Here is a 24761-nt window from a genome sequence, read left to right as displayed (position 1 = left end):
CTCCCGGTGGCTGGTTGAATGCCGCCCTAGGGTGTTATGGAAAATATGGATACAGCCTATAGCTGTGTCCATGTTTTCCTGGCAGCCCTTGGGCGGCATCCAACTTCTCCAGAAGCCAGGAGTCAAATGTGGAGCGTTTGTGTTTGGAGAAGTTGCTGAACAGTTTTCTCAAATCTACTAAACACTGTTCTGGAGTTAAAAGCTGAGTGGGCTATTTACATGGTTTAAGTAACTCCCAATGACTTTAATGGGAGTTGCGCAAACAGTATGTATCATGGTGCTTTGGGGTTTAAAGTAAATGTACCACCAGGTATATCAATTTACGTTTTTTCCATGAATGGATTGCTGCCGACACAGAAATGCCACTGCCGCAGTTCTTCATATGAACCGCCCATCGGTTCCTGTGCACAGCCCCGGTCAATTCCCGGGCACCGTCCCGCATAAAGCACAAGAGACAGATCCTCCGGCTCCAGTGTGACGATCCCCCCTCCCCTCTGTGATGTGGCTCTATTAGAATCAATGGAGGGGAGGAGGTTACGTCACAATGGGGGCCAGCAGGCCCGCCTCATATGCTTCATGCAGGGCCGGTGCTCGGGAATAGACCGGTGCTGTGTGAGGGAACCAGGCAGCAGTTAAAAAAAAGGACCGCAGCACCGGCATCCCCACACTGGTGCTGATCTATTCATGTAAAAACCTTAAAGAAATGGTATATTCTCTTTAACTAACTACCATTGAAGTCAATGGGAGTTACACAAAGTGTCTAAAACAGCCAGTTCAGTCCTCGATCTCGAGAAAGGTGCATGTCCCAGCGGTGAGGACTACATATATCAGTTATTTATGGTGTATCTTGTAGATATGCTGTAGATGTCCAAATGGGAATACCCCTTTAGTTACTGGAGGGAAATGATTACAGAGGTGCAGGGACACCTAACTTTCCTGGAGGTGGTCACTTACTATGTTTGTTTTGTCTTCAGGAGATGGAAATCCCAAGGAAAGCTCCCCTTTCATTAACAGCTCAGAAATGGACACCGGAAAAAACATGGCCCTGTTTGAGGTAAGTCTCAGATAAGAACAGAAAAGTGGGTGAAATAAGTAAAAACATATAAAGTTATAAAGTAAAATTTAAAAAAGGGACACGTGTCCATCATCGCTATTCTGAGATCAAGTTATATGAAAAACCCCTGAGCCATTGGAGCCAATTTGGCCTCATAAAAAAAATTATTTCTTCCTCATCCTACATGGAAAATAAATAATTTCCCTGAATCAATTACATCTTTCCACAATTACAAAGTATAACTCTATTATTATAACACAATTTCAGCATTAGTCATTAGATATATGTCTAGCCCACCACTGAATGCCATTATTATATCTGCCATTATTTTAACGTTTTACAGCTCTAACTGTAAAGAACTCTTTTCTATTTTGATGACTGAGCACTTTTTTTCAAGCTGTGACCATCATCTATTGACCTTTCATTGTACCCTTGCCTCTGATTATAGTGAGCAAAGTTTTCTTAACAGAAGATAAAGTATAGAGCTTATTATTAGGCTTGGTGGCCCTTACTCCTAAGAGCCCTTTCTTGACAACTCCTCTCTAGAAATGATCCCTCACAGGGCTTACAAACCCTCATCTCATGTACTAATGTGCATACTCACCTGTCCCACTTCCCCACCATTCTGATACACCCTGGTTCTTCTGCAAAGCACTAACTGGCCTTGTTCTCATTAAGAAGAAGTTCCCACTCAGCTAAGCAGTGGTGACCAGACTAGTCACAGGCTGGCCAGGAACTTCATTATATGATCAAGACCAGGAAGTGCTGTACAGCAGAGTCAGCAGCAGGAGAGTGGGGCAGGTGAGTACTATCTTGTCACCCTCACCTCTATCTTCAATCTCCCTTCATTCTATGGAAATCTGGTGTTCCTATACTCAAGTAAGATGTGAGCAAACAAGAGTTCTATATTACCTTTAAGAAGTGGATGCCATTATTCTGTTGTTTCTCATTGTTATATCCAATATCTCTCAAAATGATTCAATGTCCTATTTGCAGGAGGAAATGGATACCAGTCCAATGGTATCCTCCCTTCTCAGTGGCTTGGCCAACTACACAAACCTGACCCAAGGAGTGCGAGAACATGAAGAAGCTGAAAACAATGAAGGGGCTAAGAAGAAGCCTATTCAGGTGAGATGTTCCAGAAGACCATCTATCACGTCCATTAGCTTGACTGGGCTCTACACTAAGATCTCATACATACTGTATGTTAACTGTGAGCTCAGTTATATATTATCATAGCTGACAAGCACATCTCCATTAGGCTGTATCAGAATAAAACCACCTGGCTAATGATCTATGCAGAGAAGCGTAACGTAAGACTTTCCTTTTATCTGATTCATGAGATCCATGAGGCTTACTACAAATGCTATCAATATACTGTAATGATCAGGAAGAGAGTGGCCACAAGGGGTTGGCTAATCTTAGCTGCAGGGAAATTTGAAGGTTGTGGCCTTCGAGTTAAGCTGGCAATACGCTTAAGATTAGGATCGGCCAAAATGCGGAAAATCAATCCTTCATATGAAAGATCTTGCCGTCATTATGCCAGACTAAGCCGGAAGATCAAGGAAAAAAGTGTAAAACAGCAGAGTGGGGATGCACATGGTGGCCTATGATAGACTTTTGCCGATCTTACCATACACATCAAGGTGAACACGTCCAACATCATGGATTATTGTTTCGGCAGACAGTAAGATTTCTGTCATTGACCATCGCGAACACAAAGAACAATAGACAATTCCCACTTCTAATAAGTTGGGTTAGTCAAATTAAGTAATCAAGTAATGTTGTCAGTCTCTATGAAATAAAAGAGTTATCTGGAGAATACATTTCATGTAAGGATGTGACCAGGCATGGGTGAAAATTAAAAAAAACTAAAAAACGTACTCACTTGCCCTGTTCCGACAGAGCCTTATCCCACTGTACAGAATGCGCCCGCATCGGCATTCAGCAGAAGTAAAGATCATCCTGCAGTATCGGCTGGGATGATCTTCAGTAACAGCGGCCGTTCTGTGATCCGGCCGGGTCACAGAACGGCCGGTGTTATACTAAGTGGAAACATGGCCTAAAAGTGTAAAGAATATACTAAATGTTCTTTGAACAAGAACTAGATCCAGATCGAAGACTAAATTTATTACTGGTAATTTCCTTACTTGTCCTTACTTCTCTTACCTTACTTGTCTCCAGGGGATTCCACTATGGGAACCCCACTAAAATGTAACCTGCTAGTTATGTTTAAAGGGTTCTCCCTGTTCCCTGTTCATTTACTATGTTATCAATGAGACCCCTAGTATAACGTCATGTATAAAAAAAAATGTAGCTAGGCAAAGCTTCTCCTGGCAGCTTATTGCCAGGGTCCAAGGTGGCAGATTTTTTTTTTTTTATTATTATTATTTTGGGGGGGATATTAAAGGGTTATTTTTTACTCAAACATAACTTTTCATACGTTGCTGCACATGTTGAGACTAACAACTCCTTCTATACAGTCTATTCAGTCTTTTTCATGCAGCTGATTTCTGCTGAAGACACAAAAAACTGTGTGCAAGCTTTTCTCTCCATCTCCCCCTCCTCCCTGATGTAAACAATTTCCTATCTGCAACTTTGTAATTCTGAGAGGGAGTTCATTAGCGACTTGACCTTAGATTAACCTTCCCAGCATTACAAAGAAGCTACAAAGTTGCAGAGAAAGCCAGTCAGGGACTTGTTTACATCAGCCGTCAGACATCAGCAGCAAGCAGCAGATGAGAACTGGTGGAAGGAGACTGAATAGATAATAACAAATATGGAAGGAATTGTTAGTCTCACCATGGGTAGCAACATATAAAAAGTTATGTATGAGTGGAATACCTCTTTAATAATGACTTTTTGAGACGACCCTTTATGGAATAAAACCGAGAACCTCTGCTCATACACCCCCTCAGCCTCTCCCTGTTACAATGGTGTAAAAGTCCTAGCTAATAAAACTAGCATCCTGATAACTCTACAGTTCTGTAAGCTTCTGGTCAATAATATCCACCCTGCTATTTTTAATTCCTTATAAAAGCAATGGCTTAATGAGACCAGAGGATGCGTGTGGCTTTGACCCCACACTGTGCCGCTTTGACCACACACTTTTCTTATGTGCCAGTAACAAGGAAACCTCAGGAATGAGGAACCATTCAGACTTCTAAGAGAACCTTAGAGAAATGACAAAACCTTACCCAGGAGGCTCATGGGAACACCATGCTCATTAGACGCCAAGCTTTAGTGTTAAGTTAATAGCTACATGGAGTGAACCGCCAGACAGACTGAAAATCCCTGAAGTACGTCAGTGACATGGATTCGGTTGTCCGACAGTTCCTTTAATATCACTGTTCACAACACAAGTAACGCCGGGATTTTCCATTTTTCATTTTCCAAAGAGTCTGTGAAGAATGAAAAGTGGAATCTGATTGGTTGCTAGGGGCAACTGGGCCTGTTTCACTTTACATCAGTTTGATAAATCTTCACCTATATTTCAAAAATTCAAAAGGTGTTTTTTTTTGGGACAACAAATAAACATGGACTAAAAAAAATTCTAAAGGTTATTATCTACACCAGATGTCTTCAACTTGCCGTTTTTTTCCAGCTCTTGCAAAACTACAACTCCCAGTCGCTGTCCAGACATGCTGGGAATTGTAATTTTGCAACAGCTGAAAGAGCCGCAGGTTGGCGACCATTGATCTACAGAATATTGTAGTAATATGCCCCCTCTCAGCTATAGACATAAGGCATAGAAACCCTTGGTAAAACATAGAATGGACCACGCTTCCCCAGTGTGGACCACTTCTTGCAGCGTCCTGACGCACCCCCTGTCCAGCGATGTGGCAGACGCATCCATTGAGGTCTATGGAGCGCTAGAGGTCTTGCAGGTACCGACACATGCATATATGTACCGTCTGGCTTTTGCCTCCAGCGCTCCAAGGAGAGGTGTCTCCAGCCCCCCATTAACCCTTGTGACTCCAGCCCTGCAGCAGAGTGGCCCCTGGCAGGAGGGGTAGAACCCTATAGGAGATGTCCCCATGTCCTCCTGCAGCAGAGGGCTCTGATGTGAGTTGTCCCCCCCCCCCTCCCCCCTATAGTGGTTCACCTGCTCTGATGCTGCCTTCTATAGCAGCTGCAAAGGAAGAACCTGTGGAGCCTCATTTAAGAGTCCTGAAACACAGGACTAGCCATATACCCCTCCGGGAAGGACCCAGACAAGGGGCGGTTCCTGTTGGGAAACCACCAAAACCACCATTTTAAGTGGCCCTGTAAGTCAATGTAATGACCAGGGAAGACCAAGGCCAGGTAGCAGCTGACCCTATAGTAGATGGCCATCTGTGAGGTGTACCCCTAAAGTAGACCATCTACTTTAGGGGTACACCTGGTACTAGTATACGCCACATTCCCTGTGACTTCTCCCTGGCGCACGCCAGGGGCACAGTGTTCGTAATTGTCCCCCAAAATGTCCACCAGTCAATACACAACAGCGAGAAACAGCTGTCTACCGATGGGTAATCTCTTTTTCTGCCTTGGCATAGATTACTAGGGATGTTTTATGACTCAGTTTGAGAGAGACATTAACTTTAAGGGAAAACCACCTTGAAAGGGTGACGTGAAAGTTGTTTTGCATATCCTTACTCCCAGATTTCCCAATGGAGCATGAATGGCCTGTAGGTCTTCATACATCTTTATGATGCTCTTCTCAAGGAGAAACGTAACCCGTTTGTTCCCCCGACACTTATATAGTGGAAACCAGTAGTAATTACAGCACGTCTCCAGTAATGTATTCTTCTTTATTTAAAAAACATTGATCCGCCAGGGAACATGATCATAGATGACTGACGCGTTTCGAGCACTAGCTATGACTAAGAGCTACTGCCCAAAACACATCAGACATCTACAATCTTGTTCTGTGTTGCATAAATATATTGAAAAAGTGACGTAATAAATAGTTTTACTTGAGAATTGGCATGATAGATTGACCGTAACTTCCACAAGATGACCTAACTGCTTTGGGGAGCTGACCGCGCGCTCTGACTTTGACACAATTATATATTATTCATCAAACATACTATAGCTCACACTTTTATGTCTTTACAACAAGACAAGAAGAATCACCAGGGTGGCCTAGATGCTTTACACTAGGTTTTGGTATATGACCTGGACATGCCCTCCAATAAACAGGTTCAGATCTTTAATAGTGGATTTTCCTTACTAGTCTCATCTCCAGTTTATTTGCTGGGTCTTCTTCCTGAAGATGGAGGCAGACACATCGCATCTTCTTAAGAGGATCTTTGTTCATCATATGCAAAGTATTGCTTTGCTATGATACAGGCCTACTATTCCAGTCGTGGAAGCCAAGCCAGAATGCTAAAAAAAAAAAAAGAAAGCATACTCACCTGCCCTAATACCCTCCCATGGTTCCCATTCCCTGCTGCTTCCTGTGATGTGTTGATTCCACTGGAACGGCCCATCTCTGGCAGAGGCAGATCACTACCCCCGTCAGTGAGCAGTTACTGTGGGGTCAACACGTCACAGGAACCAGGGTGTAGCAGCAATCAGGAAGATCTGGAAGCGATCACAACAACAATGGAGGGGGAGTATGCTTTTTGTATGATTTTTTTTTGTATGAAATTTGTATTTTTCTTTTCTTTTAACCAGTTTGTTTCCTATGAAACATAAACATAGCAATTGAATTTCATAAAATTATTGTTGTTCTTTATCCCAGGCACCAAGAATGGGAACCTTCATGGGAGTCTACCTGCCCTGCCTGCAGAACATTTTCGGTGTCATCCTGTTCCTGCGTCTCACTTGGGTTGTGGGAGTCGGAGGCGTCCTGGAATCTTTTATTATGGTGCTGATGTGCTGCTCCTGTGTGAGTATGGGACTGGGGAGTAGTAGATGGCAGAAGGAAAGTAAATCAGACCATCATGAGGAGTCTTAATTCCAGGGCACTTCGGTAGGAAATAGATAAACGTATGTTTAGTTACCTAAATCCAAAACGTATTTCTCCAGACACCTATACATAGACCAATACAGCTATCCCAGCTATCCATAGTTGAGCGTCCTATATAGGTGTCTTGCCTCTATATAGTCCCAGATTGCAGTAGATCCCATGAATATAGGAGTTTAGAATTTTTTGGAGAATTGTGTTTATCACTGATGTTGTATGTTTTTCTCTATTCCAACCTTTAATTCTCGATGTTGCCGTATGTCCGCCCATTCCTGTTCTCATAACCCTCTCATACCTAATCTTTCCTGCCATCTCCACTGACGCTCTTCATAGCTTTTCTACTTGCAGCATTTGGACAATTCAGCAGCCCTAACCCCATAGGTTACCTTGTGCGCATGACCTATATGCATGCGCACGATATTAGCCGGCGTGGCCCATATCACATTCCGTGTCCTATGGCCTGACAGTGTGCGATGTGGCATCTATTCTGTGTTTCTGTTCCATGATCTTGTCTGATGTTGCTGCCAGTGACTGTGTCTGATATCACGCCCACTCTTTATAGGATCACGGCTAGTGCCAGAGCTAATCCTTAACTGAGCAGCACTGCTTCTTGAATTATCGCCTAGTTTCGGATTCTATTGCATGTGCTTATGTGTAAGTGCGCTATCTGGAGAGCACTAAAATGGTAAAACTCATTTCTGATCTAGGCTATTAAGTTAAAGACGCAGAAGACATTGCATTAAGGTTGCCAGTGCTTTTTAAAGACAGTCTTTTGCTGTTAGAAAACAAAAGCAAATCAAATCAACTGTTTTCAGAAAGTCATATAGATTTGTAATTTGCTTCTATTTAAAAATCTCAACCCTTCCCATACTTATCAGCTGCTGTATGTCCTGCAGGAAATGATGTTTTCTTTTTAGTATGAAACAGTGCTCTCTGCTGCCACCTCTGTCCATATCAGGAACTGTCCAGAGCAGCAGCAAATACCTATAGAGAACATCTCCTGCTCTGGACAGAGATGGCAGCAGAGAGCACCGTGTCAGACTGAGAAGAAAACATCACTTCCTGCAGGACATACAGCAGCTGATAAGTACCAGAAGACTGGAGATTTTTAAATAGAAGTAAATTAAAAATCTATATAACTTTCTGAAACCAGTTGAATTTTTGCTGGATAACCCCTTTAACTTTACAGGGAATCATTTAGAAAAAGCAAAGTACAGTGTATAGGTGGTTTTACATAGGACTGCAGGAATCTCTGAATGATTATATATATATATCACATTTTTATTAAAGGGAACCTTCATGCAATCCACTTTCTAGGCACCATGTTATAGAGCAGACTGATATCTAGTTTTATGGGACCAGGATAACTGGTACTTTATGTTCATTCTGGGCTATGTAGTCAAGTGGGCGGTCCTGCTCAGTGATTGGCAGCTATTTATGTATGTGTGCATATAGAGTGCGCTGTCAGTCACTGAGTAGGACCGCCCACTTGACTATTTAGCCCAAAATTAACAGATATTTACATGATTAAATGAATTTTACCAACAAAACTATATATCAATCTGCTTGTAGACTATACCACTATATACCAGAGCCAGGTAGGAAAATGCAGCAGGGCCTGGTCTCCTATCTGACATACAGGATGGCAGGAATGGCCGCTTCCTGAGAACACTGAGGATTGGATCGGTTCTGGTATAGGTTTCCTTCCTGCATATTACACCCTGCCGGAGGCAAACTTGCCGGATTTATGGGAATGGGGCCTTGGATATTTAACCACATCATAACTTGTGTTACAGCCACATATTCATCTATCAGTCCTATCAATGTAATAGCCATGCTTGCCACGAAAAGATCCCGTGTAGTCACCTCTGACGGTACAACATGTTGCTATGCAGATGTCTCTTCTTTTCGTATCAGCAGATATGGTAATGCCGCTCCTGCAGACTATTACTGTGCCTACCTGCCATTTGTATCCCAGTGATTGTGTGTTATGACACCCAGTGGCTAACTCTGGTATTGCACCACTAACTCAGCTATTACATTGCAGCCTGGGCTGTTAGACAAGAGACTCTGATGACATTGTCAGATTGCATATATTTTGTATATTATATAATCTTAAATTAAATAAGGTTTATTTTAGTAGACTAGACACCTGGGGGGAGATTTATCAAACATGGTGTAAAGTGAAACTGGCTCAGTTGCCCCTAGCAACCAATCAGATTCCGCCATTCATTTCCAAAGAGTCTGTGAGAAATAAAAAGGTGGAATCTGATTGGTTGCTAGGGGCAACTGAGCCAGGTTCACTTTACACCATGTTTGATAAATCTCCCCCATGGTGTAAAGTGAAACTGGCTCAGTTGCCCCTAGCATCCAATCAGATTCCACTTTTCATTCCTCACAGACTCTTTGGAAAATGAAAGGTGGAATCTGATTGGTTGCTAGGGGCAACTGAGCCAGTTTCACTTTACACCATGTTTGATAAATCTCCCCCCTGATGTGTAAAACATTAGTATATACATTATTAGTCAAAGTATTGTGGCTGTAGACCGTCTTGCTGCCTATGCGGCAATGTGGCTGCGGGAGTCAGAGGTGACCGTGTCGCCCTGGTCTGAAAGCGACGTCATAGCTAACGCCACAATTCTTTTATTTCTGGGTGGAGGTAACTGTGCATCCATTTACATCTCCATCACATGTAGATTATACGTTCACATGTTTTACAAGTGTGAAAGTCACTTTTGTGAAAATCTCAAGGAATTATCACAGCCTCATCCTTCACACCAACATTACCAAATAGTAAGTCAGTGCCACGTAACTGGATTAGAATAGAAGCTGCAGCCAAAGACGTCTCGAATTGTTCTTCACGTCTCAAAAACATATTCACGGCTGATCCCGTGATCTAGAAGCGTGCAACACGTTTATCTGTGTGTGGTGGAATATCAGGGCCGGCCCTAGGTTTTTTTGGGCCCTCCGGCAACGGAGCCTCAGTGGGCCCCTCATCCATCCACTATGCACCCATCATCCACACACTATGCACAATCACTTGAGACATCAATAACATACATTATTGACACAGATACTAACTGACTGACACACCAACTGACATTTACAGACACTGACTGACACAGACACTGACTGACTTGGGACATTGTGCTGACACCGGCCCTGTGCAATATGGCTATTATATGACACCGGTATAGGTGAATTTGCATTACGCACCATTAGGCTATGTTCACACAACGTAAGTTCCATGGGAATCACAACCATTGTTACAACGGCCGTGATTCCCATGGAACTCACGTAGCGCTGCCTTTTGAGGGAATCCCGGCCAGAGTGTATACACATAGTATACACTCCAGCCGGGATCTCTTGCGTTGCCGTAAAAAAGTGATGTCAGTTTTCTGCAGCCACTATTCATTGAATAGCGGCCGCAGAAAGCCCTGTCAGTGCGCACTATAGAGTGAGCGGCTCCGGCTGCACGCTCCATAGTGTGCAGTGGGGAGTTCTGATGCGGATGCGCCCACTTCAGAACTCTGCGGCGCTATAGATCATTCGGCTGGTACTGCAGTACCGGCCAGGATGATCTTTTCAGAGACCAGCCGTTCTTGTGTAATGTGAACATAACCTTACAGTAGAACCTGACTGCTACATTACTGCCAACCAATCTTCCTATACAAGAGAGGTTCTACCCCCCCCCCCTCCCTTCTATAGGATTCTGACACTTCCCATCAATAGTACATATCTTGTGAACAGAATATCAACAATCAATATCAGACTTTTTATTCAGACTATTATTCATGAGGTGGCAAAGAGGTGATGGATTTTACTAGATTTTTAAGCTATGTATTAGCTTGTGTCCACATACATTAAAGAAGATTTACATGTCACACATGTACAGTAGGGAATAAAAGAAACTGCTTTCATGTCCCTTCTGGATTGACGGCAACGAGAATATAAAAGTACTAAATAAATTTCCTTTATTCCACTAATTTGTTTTAACATTTAGTCAGAGGACAGATGTGATTTTTGCCCTTCTACACAGTCTCCTCTTATACAAGCTTTGTTTTTGCAGGGGTTATACAGGCTTAGACAAACATGGCCGCTTTCTCCTAGAAACTGCATCACTCTTGTCTTTAGTTTGGGTGTAGGGTTTTACAGCTCGATTCCATTGAAGTGAATGGAGGTGAATTGTAATACCACAGACAATCTGAGGACAGGTGTGGCGCTGTTTTTGCAAGAAAGTAGCTACTTTTTTTCGGGGGATATAGCAGGCGTACGCCATAGATAAGGGGTGAATCTGCACCTTCTCCCTGGCGTACGCCCCGGCCGTAAGTTTAATAAATATCCCCCTAAGTGTCTGATCCCTTGGGGACTGCTGGACCAATCACAAAAATGGGTGTCCAAACTGCCCCTGTTTGAACAAAGCAGAGTATGAACATTGCCGCTCCATTTAAACTCTCTTCGACTATGAAAGATACCCAAGCAATGCACTCGTCTATCTTCAGCAGGCTTACAGAATTTGAACGGAGCAGCAGTCTTATTACCGATCCTGTGGATAGGTAGTAAGTATTCATTATGATAAAGCCCATTGATACCCACCTGCCCTGATCCCCTGCTGCTGTGATTTCAACTGGTCTCTGGTGCTGTACACTTCTTCTTGCTTCGGATGACATGCTGACCCTTCAGGAACTGCCCACTCAACTAGCACAGTGGATCATGAGCCATTGGTAGGGAGACAGGAGGGAAGGTGAGTATCCTTTTTTTTTTTTTTTTTGCAGCACCTGTTGTCCTTTGTAAAAAAAAAAAAAAAAAAGTGCCTGTACAACCCCCTTGAAGATGAAAGACAATTCGAGCAGTTGGACCCCAATCAATCAATAAAATGTATTCATTAGTGCTTTACATATAAGTGAGGCTTGTAAGAGTTGGAAATTTACTCTTATCTGGGCAATATTCACATTTTTTGGAATACAAACAGCTGGCACTACTACATGCTCACCCTAGGTGGACGGGCATAGTCAGGCTGACTTCCAAGGGTCTCTCTGATCCTCGGTGGTGCATCGCTAGCCACTAAGACTTGAAATACAAATATTCACAAGCGAAGGAAGAATGAGAGCAGCACTCACCATGTTTGGATACAAAAGGATGCTTTATTTCAGGGTGCAGCAAAACAATACAGCAGGTGTGTTCCACAAGTAGAGTGACATCAGTTTTGCGCAAGTGTCTCTGTACCTGTGAGACGCACCTGCTATATCGTTTTGCTGGACCCTAAAATAAAGCATCGTTTTGTATCCAAACATGGTGAGTGCTGCTCCCATTCTTTCCTGTCTACAACACCTCTATGACCACATCTCTGCAGTTTCTATACTCGGGCAACCTGACAAGACACGGATCTACCTTCAGTATAATTCTATATTGTAAGTGCTCGTATGACAGTAGTGCGCCAATGTTATGGCAAATGCTTTGTGATATCATGTCTTCCGTGTCTCATTCCTTCTGTATGATATTGCATCCTCTGTATCCAATGTGATATCGGACATAACAGTTACCACATTAATAAATCCCACGTTAGTTATTTTTGGCCTCCATCCAGTGACTGATACGACTTCTTATTTTTATAGTTCTGAATTACATTTCCGTATACAAACGTTGACCAATTTTGCCCAATTTTGTGAAATTTTTGACCATTGGAATTTGCCATAATTTTCTACCCTCTCCAAGTGCTTATTCATTGCTAATCATGGAGAAACATTAAATGTGACCTCATGAGATTGTCCGCCTGTTGCGTCTTCTACTCTCTAGCTGTTTGCTGCATCTGATATCACATGTTCCGACTGTTCACTGCATCTGATGTCACACTTACACCCCCCCCCCCCCCCCCCCCCCCCCCCGGTTGTATGCTGCATCTGATCTCATATCCTGTGAATGTACACTGTATTTGATATCACACCCCTTGAGTGTGCAGTGGATCTCAGGTTATGTTGTCTGAGGGTGCACTGCGCCTGATATCACATCAAGTGTGCACTACATCTCAGTTCCCATTGTCTGAGTGAGTGTTGGATCTCGGGCAATGTAGTCTGAGTATGAACTGCATCTGATATCACATCCTCTTACTGTGCACTGCATTTGATATCATTTACTCCCACCATGCACTGCACCAAAAATTCCCCCCCACATTGCACTGCGTCTGACATCATCACCTTACCACGCACTGTACCTGAGACAAATTCTTTTCATGGTGCACTGCTTCTCTTATCCTCCCATGATGCATTGCGTCTCATGTCTCCCCCCTTATGATGCACTGCTCCTGTCATCATCTTCCCCACCCCATTATGCGTTGGGTATAGGCTCATGGCGCCTACCTGTGTTTGCTCTGCAGACCATGCTGACTGCTATCTCAATGAGCGCCATCGCTACCAATGGAGTTGTGCCAGGTAGGGGGGAAATCCAGATGAACAAAATAAGGGGAGATGCAGTGCGTGGGAGGAATTGGGTGGGGGTACATGATACTGCTGGATGCAGACGCAATGTGTGTGGGGGTTTTGGGGACTATATGCCAGATGCAGGCGCTTTGCATCAATCAGATTAAATAAAGCATAAGGGGATTAGTCCTTAGGAGGAATGTATAGTGATGAACATGTCTAGAAGTATAGAAAGAAGAAAGGACTACAATGAAGTATTTATAAAGTTGTCTGTTGTAATCATCTGTATAGTTTGTGAGGCCATATATGTGAAACCTAAGATACTAAGCACAGCAATACATGGGTGCAGTGCAATACGAGTGCAGTGCATTGATCCCTATGCAGTGGTATGAGGTGCGGTGATACCTTGATGTGTGATATTGCCCATACTATCAGTGTACGTTTCTGAGAACTTTATCTCTCTGTAGCTGGTGGCTCATATTACATGATCTCTCGTTCCTTGGGCCCGGAGTTTGGAGGAGCTGTGGGGCTTTGCTTTTATTTGGGAACCACATTCGCAGGAGCCATGTACATCCTGGGGACCATCGAGATTCTGTTGGTGAGTTGGGAAAATAACGTTATGGATAGTGTTGAGTGAACCTGTAAAAAAGTTTGGGTTTGGCAATGTTAGCCGAACCCGAATGATCTGTGTTTGATTGCCCATGGCTGTATAAGTTGGATGCCGTCCTAGGGAGTCCTGGAGAACATGGATACAGTCTGTGGCGGCAGTCAACTTCTGCAGGTCAGGGGAATCAAATGCAGAGTATTCAGGTTCCGTTAACATTGTTGAACCCGAACATTTTGACAGTAATGAAGTGTTTGAACTACTGGCTTAGTGTTATCATGTTTTTAAGAGCAAAAGTTGTATACTGTGTCACTGGCAGATCCACTAGTTATCTCCTATCCTATCATTTTTGTTTCTGAGAATACTCTTTAAGGGTATGTGCACACTATAGAATCCAGACGTAGAACTTCAAGCGGATTCTGCCACGCGCCGCCTGCTTGAAGTTGCACCCATCCCATAGGCTCCATTCTATGCTCAGGCTGATTCGGCCGTCCGCCCAAAGAAGACAAGTTCTACACGCGGATTCCATAGTGTGCACATACCCTAGAAATGATGATGTGCCAATGGTCCAACGTAAAGATCATAAGGGATAAGACATATGAAGCTAATAGAGATGAGCGAACCTCGAGCACGCTCGAGTCCATCAGAACCCGAACTTTCGGCATTTGATTAGCGGTGGCTGCTGAAGTTGGATAAAGCCCTAAGACTATGTGGAAATCATGGATATAGTCATTGGCCGTATCCATGTTTTCCAGACAACTTTAGAACTTTATCCAACTTCAGCAGCCCCCGCTAATCAAATGCCGATCGTTCGAGTTCGGGTGGACTCGAACCCGAACCCGGTTCGCTCATCTCTAGAAGCTAAATAAAAAGGAAAAGCAGGTATATGAATACATGACCTCACCTATAACAGTGGTCCCCAACTTTTCTTACCTTAAAGGAGAAGTCTTGCGATTTATAAAATCTGGCAGCTGGCGTGGTATAATTTGATAATAAGTAGGAACTTACCTCTCTCCGTGCCCGCGGTGAGCGGTGGGACCGATCCAGTCATTGATTGGCTAAGAGGCCAGTCCTTCAGCCATCAACGGACTTCTCCTTTAAGAGTCATGTTCACCACAGTCACGAGCTTATTTAACGTAAAGAGATTGTAGAAGTCATATAAATTATATAAAACAACTGGAAGTACTCGAAAGCATCAAACGTGACAGTTCAGTGTGAGACCTGGCACTACATATTTTCAGTGTTTCAAAATGTGAATTGTACTTAGTGACAGCCGTACGCCCACAGTCACCCAGGTGTTCATCTGTCAAATGGCTTCTATATTTAGAGGCAGTGAACAAATTCCTTACGTGGGGGCATAATTCTTTTTATGGGGCTAAGAAAGTTCCTCCTTATACATAAGCATGGTGCCTCACTCTTACCTCCATCTTCCATGTGCTTATGACTTAGCCGACCATAGGAATGTTCCTGGAGGAGAGCATGGAAGGGATGAGAAGCCATGGTGTGTTCCATTATTGAAGTCACACACACCTGCACACCATGGGGAGCCAAGCCTGCAAGCCACAGCAGCCTAAACACGGGATGTAGTGTTATTGACGTCACATGCCGAAGGGGGGGGGGGGGGGCAGCCAAAGTGACTGTACAGTGGTGCCTCCTCCTACTTATGTCATGACACATCAAAAGTTTTTGCAAATTGGGTTCACACAAATTTTTTGCAATCAGTTTTTTTTATCCGTTTTTGAAAAAAAAATAAAAAAAAAACGGATGAAAGATTTGATGGAAAAACAGATGCAATTGTGTGCATCCGTTTTGATCTGTTTTTCCATTGACTTTCACTGTAGAAAAAAACAAACAGATCCTTTTTTTAAAATAATAAAACCCAATGGAAGAACGGATCAAAACAGATGCACATACTGTAATTGCATCTGTTTTTTTGCAAAAACGGAAAAAAACGGGTTGCTTAAACGTAGTGTGAATCCAGCCTAACAGGGGTGCCATGTGGTATGAAAAAAAGTCAATAAAGTATGTCCGAAAACTGTAATGTATTACATCATTGGCTCAGAGCAATATACTCTTATTACAGGGAAAGGACCATTAAGTAGTGATGAGCAAGCATCAGGAAAATGTCCGTGTCCAGCTGCGTGGCCGAGCACAAACATTTAGCATCCAGCTCCCGGTGCAGAAATTGGATGCCAGGACTCCCTCAGGTGGCATGGACTTTCTTCAGACGCAGAGAGTTGAATGCTGAGTGTTTGTGTTGGACCACATGGCCGAACACGGTCATTTTTCCAATGTTCGCTCCTTACTATTATTATTATTAAGCAAAATACTTTCTTTAACATGCATAACCTTTATCTTTATCCAGACGTATCTCTTCCCCTCAATGGCCATCTTTAAGGCACAAGATGCTAGTGAGGAGCCTGCTGCGCTACTTAACAACATGCGTGTATACGGCACGTGTGTGCTATCCTGCATGGCCTTTGTGGTTTTTGTGGGAGTGAAGTACGTCAATAAGTTTGCGCTGGTGTTCTTAGGTTGCGTGATCCTATCCATCTTGGCCATATACGCTGGAGTCATTAAGTCTGCATTCGACCCACCCGACTTTCCGTGAGTTTCCATAAATATTCTTCAATTCTACCCAGTTTTTCTGTGATTTTGTTACGCTTTCATCTATCTAAAATGGTCAAGTAACCCAGTCAAAATGGATGTTCTTATGAGTTCATTCTTAAACTGCCGACAGAGGATGGATCTGCAGTGTGTTGATTGATCTGCAATCAGTCGATTGATCTGCTAACTGTGTTAAGCCATGGTCTAGGGGTAAATCTCCTGTCTAGAGACCAATAACATTTATTTTTTTCTGGGTTTGATTCCCTAAATGGAAATGAAATATTGTTATTCGTTTTTTCCCTTTTTTCTAATTATTGTATCATTTTTAAAAGTGCAAAGAATTCCCAATCAGGTCAAAGTTAGTTTTAAAATTCGTTTGGGGGATGAGAGGGGACAAATAACCGTATTTTATTTCCATCAGGGGAATCAAACCCAATAAAAAACTGTTATGGGTCTCTAGACAGGTGTTTCCCCTAGACCAGGGGTACTAATGCTCGGCTCTCCAGCTGTTGCAAAACTACAACTCTAAGCTGAGGCTTTAGCTGTCCAGTCATGATGGGAGTTGTATTTTTGCAATAGCTGGAGAGCCAAGGTTTCCTACCCCTGTTCTAGACCATGGCTCCTACACAGTGTAACTGATTGCAGATCAGTCCTCTGTAGGGAGTAGGGATGGTCCGAACCGAGTTCAGTTCGGGTTCGTACGAACCCGAACTCTCGGTAATGATTCCCGCTGTATGCCCGGTCCGTGGAGAGGGTGGATACAGCGGGAGGACCACCTGGAAAACTGGGATACAGCCATAGCCATAGGCTGTATCCCAGTTTTCCAGGCGGTCCTCCCTCTGTATCCACCCGCTCCACGGAGCGGGCAGACATCGGGACTCTGATGCAGAGCGTTTAGGTTCATACGAACCCGAACCTCGGCAGTTTCGGACCATCCCTAGTAGGCAGATAATGTCTGAAATAAACTCTAAGATATAGGCTGACAGCGTGAGTAAGCAGGAGGCCGAGCAGCAGAGATTAGTCATGAAGAAGAGGGAGGAGAAAGCAGTGATGCCAGAGTGCTACACAAACACTGAGCCACAACTTTTTGAATCTTCATCTACAGCAGGAGACCCAAGATTGCTCATAATCTACTCTATAGACAAATTATCAAATTGTACTATACTCATTAGGGGACTGCCAACTACAGTACACTGTCGGCACGTCGGGTAGGATCCAGGAGCTGACAGATTCCCTTTAAATAGGTGCAGCCAGTAGAGGATAGGTAGAGGACACTTTACAGAAGTGCGTGGGCCCCTAGAGGGCAGACGAGGAACTGCAGCCATAGTTGGAATGTAATATTTGAAGAAGGTTCTAGCACCCTTCTACTATTAGATCTTCCTTTTACTTAATTCTATTATTTTTCTAGTTTTATAAATGCAGAGGGAAAAGAGCTTGCCCCTCACTGCCACCTATTAAATGTACCATTCCTTCAAATCAATGTTCTATCAGAGCCTTAATACATGACTCGGATCAAATGCCAAGCTAAGATCTCTTCCAGAAGTTGTTAACTTTCCTATCGTCCTTCTGAGAGATTCTGGCTTATCATGCCTTACAGGGGTTATTCAGAATAATAATAATAAAAAAAAATCTACTTTGCAAAAACAGCACCACCCCTGTCCTCAGGTTGTGTGTGGTATTACAATTCAGCTCCATTCACTTCAATGGAACTGAGCCCAAACTGAGGACAGGAGAGGTGCCATGTATTGTAAGCCTGGACAACCCCTTTAAGGCTCTTTAAGGGTCGGACATTGATTTGAAAGTAGGGTTCTTTTTTATTTTATGTAAAATTATTAAAGGTTACAGTTTACTACTGTGGTCTGATTTCTGTGATCAGGGGAACGCTGCATGTACTGGGGCTTGATGAATAGATGTGTCCTTTGTTTTAGTTTTACCAGATGTCTTCAATGTTGCATATGAAAATCAATTAATATATGCAGAAATTGTACAGAAAACAAGCTGAGTCGCAGGGTGCATCCAGGAAACTGCAGTGCTAAACAGTCTGGTGTTAATTCCCGGGCAGGAGTGCAAATGTAAAAATAGAATAAAACATAATTAAAAGTACTTAAGGCGCTAATGTCATCTTCATAGTGTTGTATACCAAAAATGTAGGACATATAAGACAATAATTTCTTATGGTTTCTTTTGCTCACATTTTCCATTTTTAAAATCAGCCAAACTTATATTGAAAATAATTGGTAAAATTAGAATACTTGGTCAAGATACAAATGAAATGGGTACAATGTATCCAGGCAGCTTTCACAGTGGCACCATAGCTTCTTAGAGGAGTTAAAGTGTCACTGTCATTTAAATGTTATTTTTCAGAAATCAATAAATATCAATAGTACAAGCGATTTTAAGAAACTCTGTAATAAGTTTTATTACGTAAAAGAGGTTTTTTTTCATGCTAAAAAGTCCAGTCCATTGAGTGACACCGCCCACTGGACTCCTTCACATAGGATGATCAAGGATTCTATCAACATGTAACAAGTTATACTGAAACCTTTCCCACAAAGATATATATCAATCAACTCAGCTTTTACTGCTCTATAACATGATGGCGAAAAATTAGATAGCATTGTCTCAGTGACAGGATCCCTTTAAGCAAAAGAAGAGCCTGTGGAGCCTCATCGAAGAGTATGGAAACACAGGACTAGCCAGATATCCCTCCGGGAAGGACCCAGCCAGGGGGCGGCTCGTGTACTGAGGGATATCTGGCTAGTCCTGTGTTTTGAGACTCTTTGTTAAGGCTCCACAGGCTCCTCCTTTTCATATTCATGTTTCTCAGGGGGCAATGCACCTAGGATTTCACTGCATTGAGCGCTTTCACTAGCAACTGGCAGTGTTATTGTTTGGCGGGTCTCCCTGAGATCAGTGATCTGTTTCTCTTAAGGATCCCTTTAAGGTCATTTTTGGACCGTTCCTGGATAGGTTAAAGAGACATAAATTTGACTTGTTATTCCAACTTTTTTAATATTTTGCTGGGGGCACTTATTAACTCATAACCACATTGACCCCCATTATTCCTACATGCACAGAGACAGCTAACGCAACTCATTCATATGAGGTGCGAACAGATTGCCACAGATCTAGGGTTTCCTGTAATCCTACGAGAACGGTTTGACTACAACGTCTGACAAAAATGATTGAATTACCGCACATTCTGGCTTCATAAACTTAACTCAAATACATAAAAGTATAATATTTTAATTAACGGCATATGTTTTTCAAGATCAAGTACAGGGGGAAAAAAATTAATTTAAGCCCTCGATGTCGAGGAGGAAATCATGGAATCACCTTGTAATTTGCATTTCTAAAAGAAATCCCAACTCAAGTCTAAAAATGCAAATTAAGTTGAAGTTAAAAGAGAAAGTGCTTAAAGATCTTACTGAGCTGTGGGACTCGGCTAATGGAAAGAAAACATGGCCCCACCAGGAAAGAACTGAAAGGTTATAAAAGGAAAACGTACAGCTAGACCAAGGTAGACATCATAATATCAGGAGAGAAAATGCAATATGTCTTGAATATAGAAAAAAAGAAATACGGAAAACCTATGAAAGAACTGAAAATGGAATTTACCTATAGTTACCCCAACTGAAAACTTAGAAAATAGAAAACAAGACTAGAGTCAACTAAAGAGAAGCCATCATGGAGTGTGAAGAATGAAAATGATATGCATGGTTTTCTAACCTGGTGATAATTCCCTACTGCACATGGGGCGATGAGGATGAAGGTATGTCTGTTACCTTCCTCCTCTGCACCGTTCCCGTGCAGTCTGTAGTGTAATCCTAGGTCCGGTAAGGCCGCTTGGAGCACTGAGGGTAGGGGTACTGCCTCTTCTAATGATTATCAGTAGAGCGGGCCAGCCGGGGGTGGGCTGGATCGGTGCTGGGGGGAGGGGGGTAGCCCTGCCCCAGTGCTCGCAACGGCCTTACCGGACACAGAACTATATTACAAACTGCACTGAAAAAGTCCCAAGGATGAAGGTAAGATACTTCATCCTCAGCACCCTCTGCGCAATAGGGAGATTTCAACAGGTTAGATTAATCTAAACTGGTGAGAGTTCCCCTTTAATAATGTGATTTATGGTCTCTCACTTCTATTACTGAGGCTCTGGGAGTCCTCTTCATGGTGTAGTTTATTTACATTATCTCTATTTCAGTGAGTGAGACCAGAGCTGGGCTGTTTGCCAGCAGTACTCAGACAGGGAGTTGCTTTTTCTTACTTGTCCTCACCTACTGCTCTCTGCTATACCATGGCATAATGTTGGAGTGCACAGTCTGACACTGTGCTGGTGTATAATTTACATAGTGAATTACTATTGATAGCATATGGAGGGGAAGAAGGGGTTAATGATGCACTGGTTTTGCAAAAAGCTATGCGAGCAGAAAGGAAAGAAACAAACAGCAACAGCACAGCAAGCCCTGAGCCGCTAACGTAAATAATGATGACAATGATGAGAAGCCTGCAAACTAAAGAGTAGGTGGAGGGAGAGATTACATTCAGGAGGCAGCACTGTGTACATACAGCATTAGAATACTGGTATTTACACAAGGAAAAGCTGCCCAGAACTCTATGGGTTGTTAGAGAGTAGAGGGAAGCACTCTTATTTATTATATAGGGTTGCATGTCAGATAAAGGACCAGGTAAGAACATACTGTTACAACTTTTTCTTTAGGAAAAGGATATCAACTGATATGGCCAGCTAACAGTTCACATTTATAAACTACAGAAAATGAAACAAAAAGTTCTATTAGACGGCTCCATCCCTCAAACCTGATTTGTCAATTGCTCTTCGAGAAAATTGGATTTAGATTAATGAAGAATATAATTTCTTATCAGTGAAGTCAAGGCCTCAGGCCATCATAAAATCCTTTTTTGTTGATGATTCCATAACTTTCTAATTAGTATTGTATGATTCAATATTTTACTTTACTTGATAAAAAAACAAACAAAAAAAACATGGCATTTATTGGAACAATGTAATTTATCTGTATTTACTATGAAATTTACAAAAAAAAAAAAAAAAGCAAGCAGCGTAAACATCCTTTAAAGTGATAGTCACCCTCCCTCTTATGCTATGTGTGGTTCTGTTTGGTGGACAGTGTCACCTAGGCGGGGCCTCACGAAAGTATGGCCCAACTGCCGCAAAGCCCCGCCTAGGTGACTCTGTCCACCGATGAAATGAATCGATTTAAGGGCAGACACGTTTATACAGGTATATATCGAATATGCAGCATCTAAGCTTGTGGATGGTGCATAAAACCGCATATTGAGTAACGGGGGTGACACTATCACTTTAAGTACGGTAATTTCATAATAATAGAGGTTGTAGAGTAGAAGGCTTGAGGTTTACACTAACCTGACCACTGCACCAATGCCACCTCTTTTAGAGTACTATTAATTTTCTCACCTAAATACTAATACTGGATTCAAGGCTGCTACTCAGTTGACAAAATACATTGGGGTGTAAAAACAAGTTTTTCAATGTGCAATCCGGATACTCAAAAAGGCTGTATGATAGTAAAAAACAAAAACAAAAACACTCACCTACTTCAGTCTCTTGGGGCTGTGACATCATACTGCCCCCCACAGTTTTGTCTGCTTCCGAGACAAGCTCTTCACAGCCGTTACAGGGTTATACCGATCTCAACTAATATAGTTATACTTGTATCTCATCAAGTTTTTGAAAATACAATCATTTAGAAAACTTGTCTCCTTCTCCTCCTGATATGCTGCTTTCCCTCCCATTGTTGACAGCCCATTGTCTAGGTTGCCGACCACCACTCTGCTCTAAAAGCAGTGGTCTGGCTGGTGTACACTAAATAGACACTATAGGAGGATTTAAGAAGAGTACGCCAAAGGCGTACACCAGGGAGAAGGTGCAAATTCGCCCCTTCTTCCTGGGGTACGCCTCCTGTACGCCCCACTTGTACGGCGGTCTTCGTAAATCCCCCTAAAAGGCTATGTTCAAACTACGTATAAGCTCCATTCACTTCAATGGAACTGAGCAGAAAAACCCTGCCCAAGCTGGAGACAAGAGTGGGGCTGTCTCTGGAAGAAAGTGGCCATGTTTTTGTAGCGCTGGATAACCCCTTTACCTTGACGATTCCTACAAGTATAACTATATTAGTGGAGATGGGTATACCCCTTTAAGAATTTTTCCTGCATGTAGGCAGAGCGCCTGGGGACCAGATAATGTCTTGACTGAGGTAAGTGAGTATGTATTTTTTATTTGTCCCCTAGCAGTGTATAATGGTATTTTTGTTGTTATTTTTTTGAGTATCCAGATAACCCCTTTAATTCTTCTACCTGTATGTTGTCTGTATTATTCATGCAGTTCTATATTTTTACACTAACATGAACCACTTCTCCTGTCTCTTCTTCCTTCGCTCCTCTTCAGTATCTGCATCCTCGGCAACCGCACCCTGTCCCGAAAAGGTTTTGACGTCTGTGCTAAGTTTATGGACATAGGGAACGAGACGGTCACCACCAAGCTGTGGGCTCTCTTCTGCTCCTCTCCATTTTTGAATGCGACATGTGACCTGTACTTTTCTCAGAATAACGTCACCGAGGTTCAGGGCATTCCTGGAGTAGCTAGCTCACTTATCCAAGGTAAATTCTCTTGCAGAAGCAGATAAAATGCGTTGGATAGTGGGATAGAAATCATAACGACGTGTGTAAAAATTTACACTATCTGCATGATGAATAATTAATTGTATTTTCTTCTTCTAAATCTTCAGAAAACTTGTGGTCGAATTATTTACCCAAAGGTGTTATTGTGGAGAGGAGAAATATGCACTCTGTACCCTCTGGAGATCCCGTCAACCTGGACCAGCCATATGTCTTTAGTGACATGACTACATATTTTACACTGCTAGTGGGAATTTATTTTCCCTCTGTTACAGGTATTTTTTAAATTGTTTTATTATATTATACAGCTTATATTTACTCATTTTGCGGATTTTGTGATGCAAAGTCTTTGTTTAGGGCTATGTTCATCCGTAGTTCGTACGCAGCCGTACATGTGCGGCTGAAAGTACGGCCGTGGGTGAAATAGACATGCGGCCGGATTGCAAACATTTGTTTCGAAGCGATCTGAAACAGGTCATTTACTTGGAAATCTTCGCCCAGCCCAATAAAACTCACAGAACCTTTTGGATCTAAAAGTCAAGTTCAATTTGGCTGAAATAAGTACTCTGTACGGGACCGCATGGAAATCCACGGCCGTGAGTTGGAACAATTCCGTCCTCAAACAATGGTCTTGTTCATTTTTCACGGCGCCGTATACGATCCGGCTGTAAGCTCATACGTAGTGTGCACTGTGCGGCCGTATATCGTATACTTTCAAGCGAACGCATCAACCTCAAAACTATGTGCGTATATTCGTGGTTCGCACTACGGCCGGAAAGATACGTAGTGTGAACATAGCCTAGAGGTGTAAAAACGGAGCTAAGTAGTCAAGTGGGCGGTCCTATTCAGTTGTATAGGTGTGCATAGAGATAACTGATAATCAGTAAATAGGACGGCCCACTTGACTAATTAGCCCAGAAAGTTATACTTAAAGTGTACCTCTCATTTGTAAAAACATAGAGAAATGTTAAAAGTTTTGATCGAGAGAATGAGCAGAAGAGGACATGCTGCAGCGCTGTCCACTCCCGCTCTTAGTTAGAAAAAGAGAGATATAGGAGCGGTGGCAGCAGACCACCGTTACTCTCTATGGACTGTATGTACAATCTAGCGTTCCCCGGGGAGTCTCCCCGCAACTTCCACGGCCCTCTTCGCTTGCCCGCTAGCTGCTGACACTTGTAATAACCTCAGCAGCGAGTGGGGAACGTGGAGCATGCGAGCGCTGACCTGACCCTCGTCGTCCCGTGTAATAGGGGCTTAAATGAGAAGTAAATTTTATTTTAAGTATTGTATTGTCCCCAAAATCTATACAAATCACCAATATACACTTATTAAGGGAAATGCTTATAGAGTGCTTTTTTCCCTGCACTTACTACTGCATGAAGGCTTCACTTTCTGCATAAAATGGTGATGTCACTTCCTGGATAAAATGGTGATGTCACGACCTGACTCTCAGAG

The 24761-nt window shown here is 42.8% G+C and overlaps 1 protein-coding gene across 1 annotated transcript in view; it reads left to right on the top strand.

Moving 5' to 3' along the window:
- Nucleotides 1–955: 955 nt before the first annotated feature.
- SLC12A5 (solute carrier family 12 member 5) overlaps nucleotides 956–24761 on the top strand; it is a 48048-nt gene continuing 24242 nt past the window's right edge. Inside the window, exons 1-8 of the mRNA XM_069951890.1 lie at nucleotides 956–1054; nucleotides 2051–2182; nucleotides 6783–6929; nucleotides 13381–13435; nucleotides 13891–14021; nucleotides 16393–16634; nucleotides 23077–23288; nucleotides 23417–23581. Of these exons, the coding sequence (XP_069807991.1) occupies nucleotides 956–1054; nucleotides 2051–2182; nucleotides 6783–6929; nucleotides 13381–13435; nucleotides 13891–14021; nucleotides 16393–16634; nucleotides 23077–23288; nucleotides 23417–23581 (1183 nt within the window). The remainder of the gene's footprint in view (nucleotides 1055–2050; nucleotides 2183–6782; nucleotides 6930–13380; nucleotides 13436–13890; nucleotides 14022–16392; nucleotides 16635–23076; nucleotides 23289–23416; nucleotides 23582–24761) is intronic.

Source organism: Dendropsophus ebraccatus, chromosome 14 (assembly GCF_027789765.1).
Source record: "Dendropsophus ebraccatus isolate aDenEbr1 chromosome 14, aDenEbr1.pat, whole genome shotgun sequence".
In the NCBI taxonomy this organism is placed as follows: Eukaryota; Metazoa; Chordata; class Amphibia; order Anura; family Hylidae; genus Dendropsophus; species Dendropsophus ebraccatus.
This window is presented reverse-complemented; position numbering and strand designations above follow the sequence as displayed.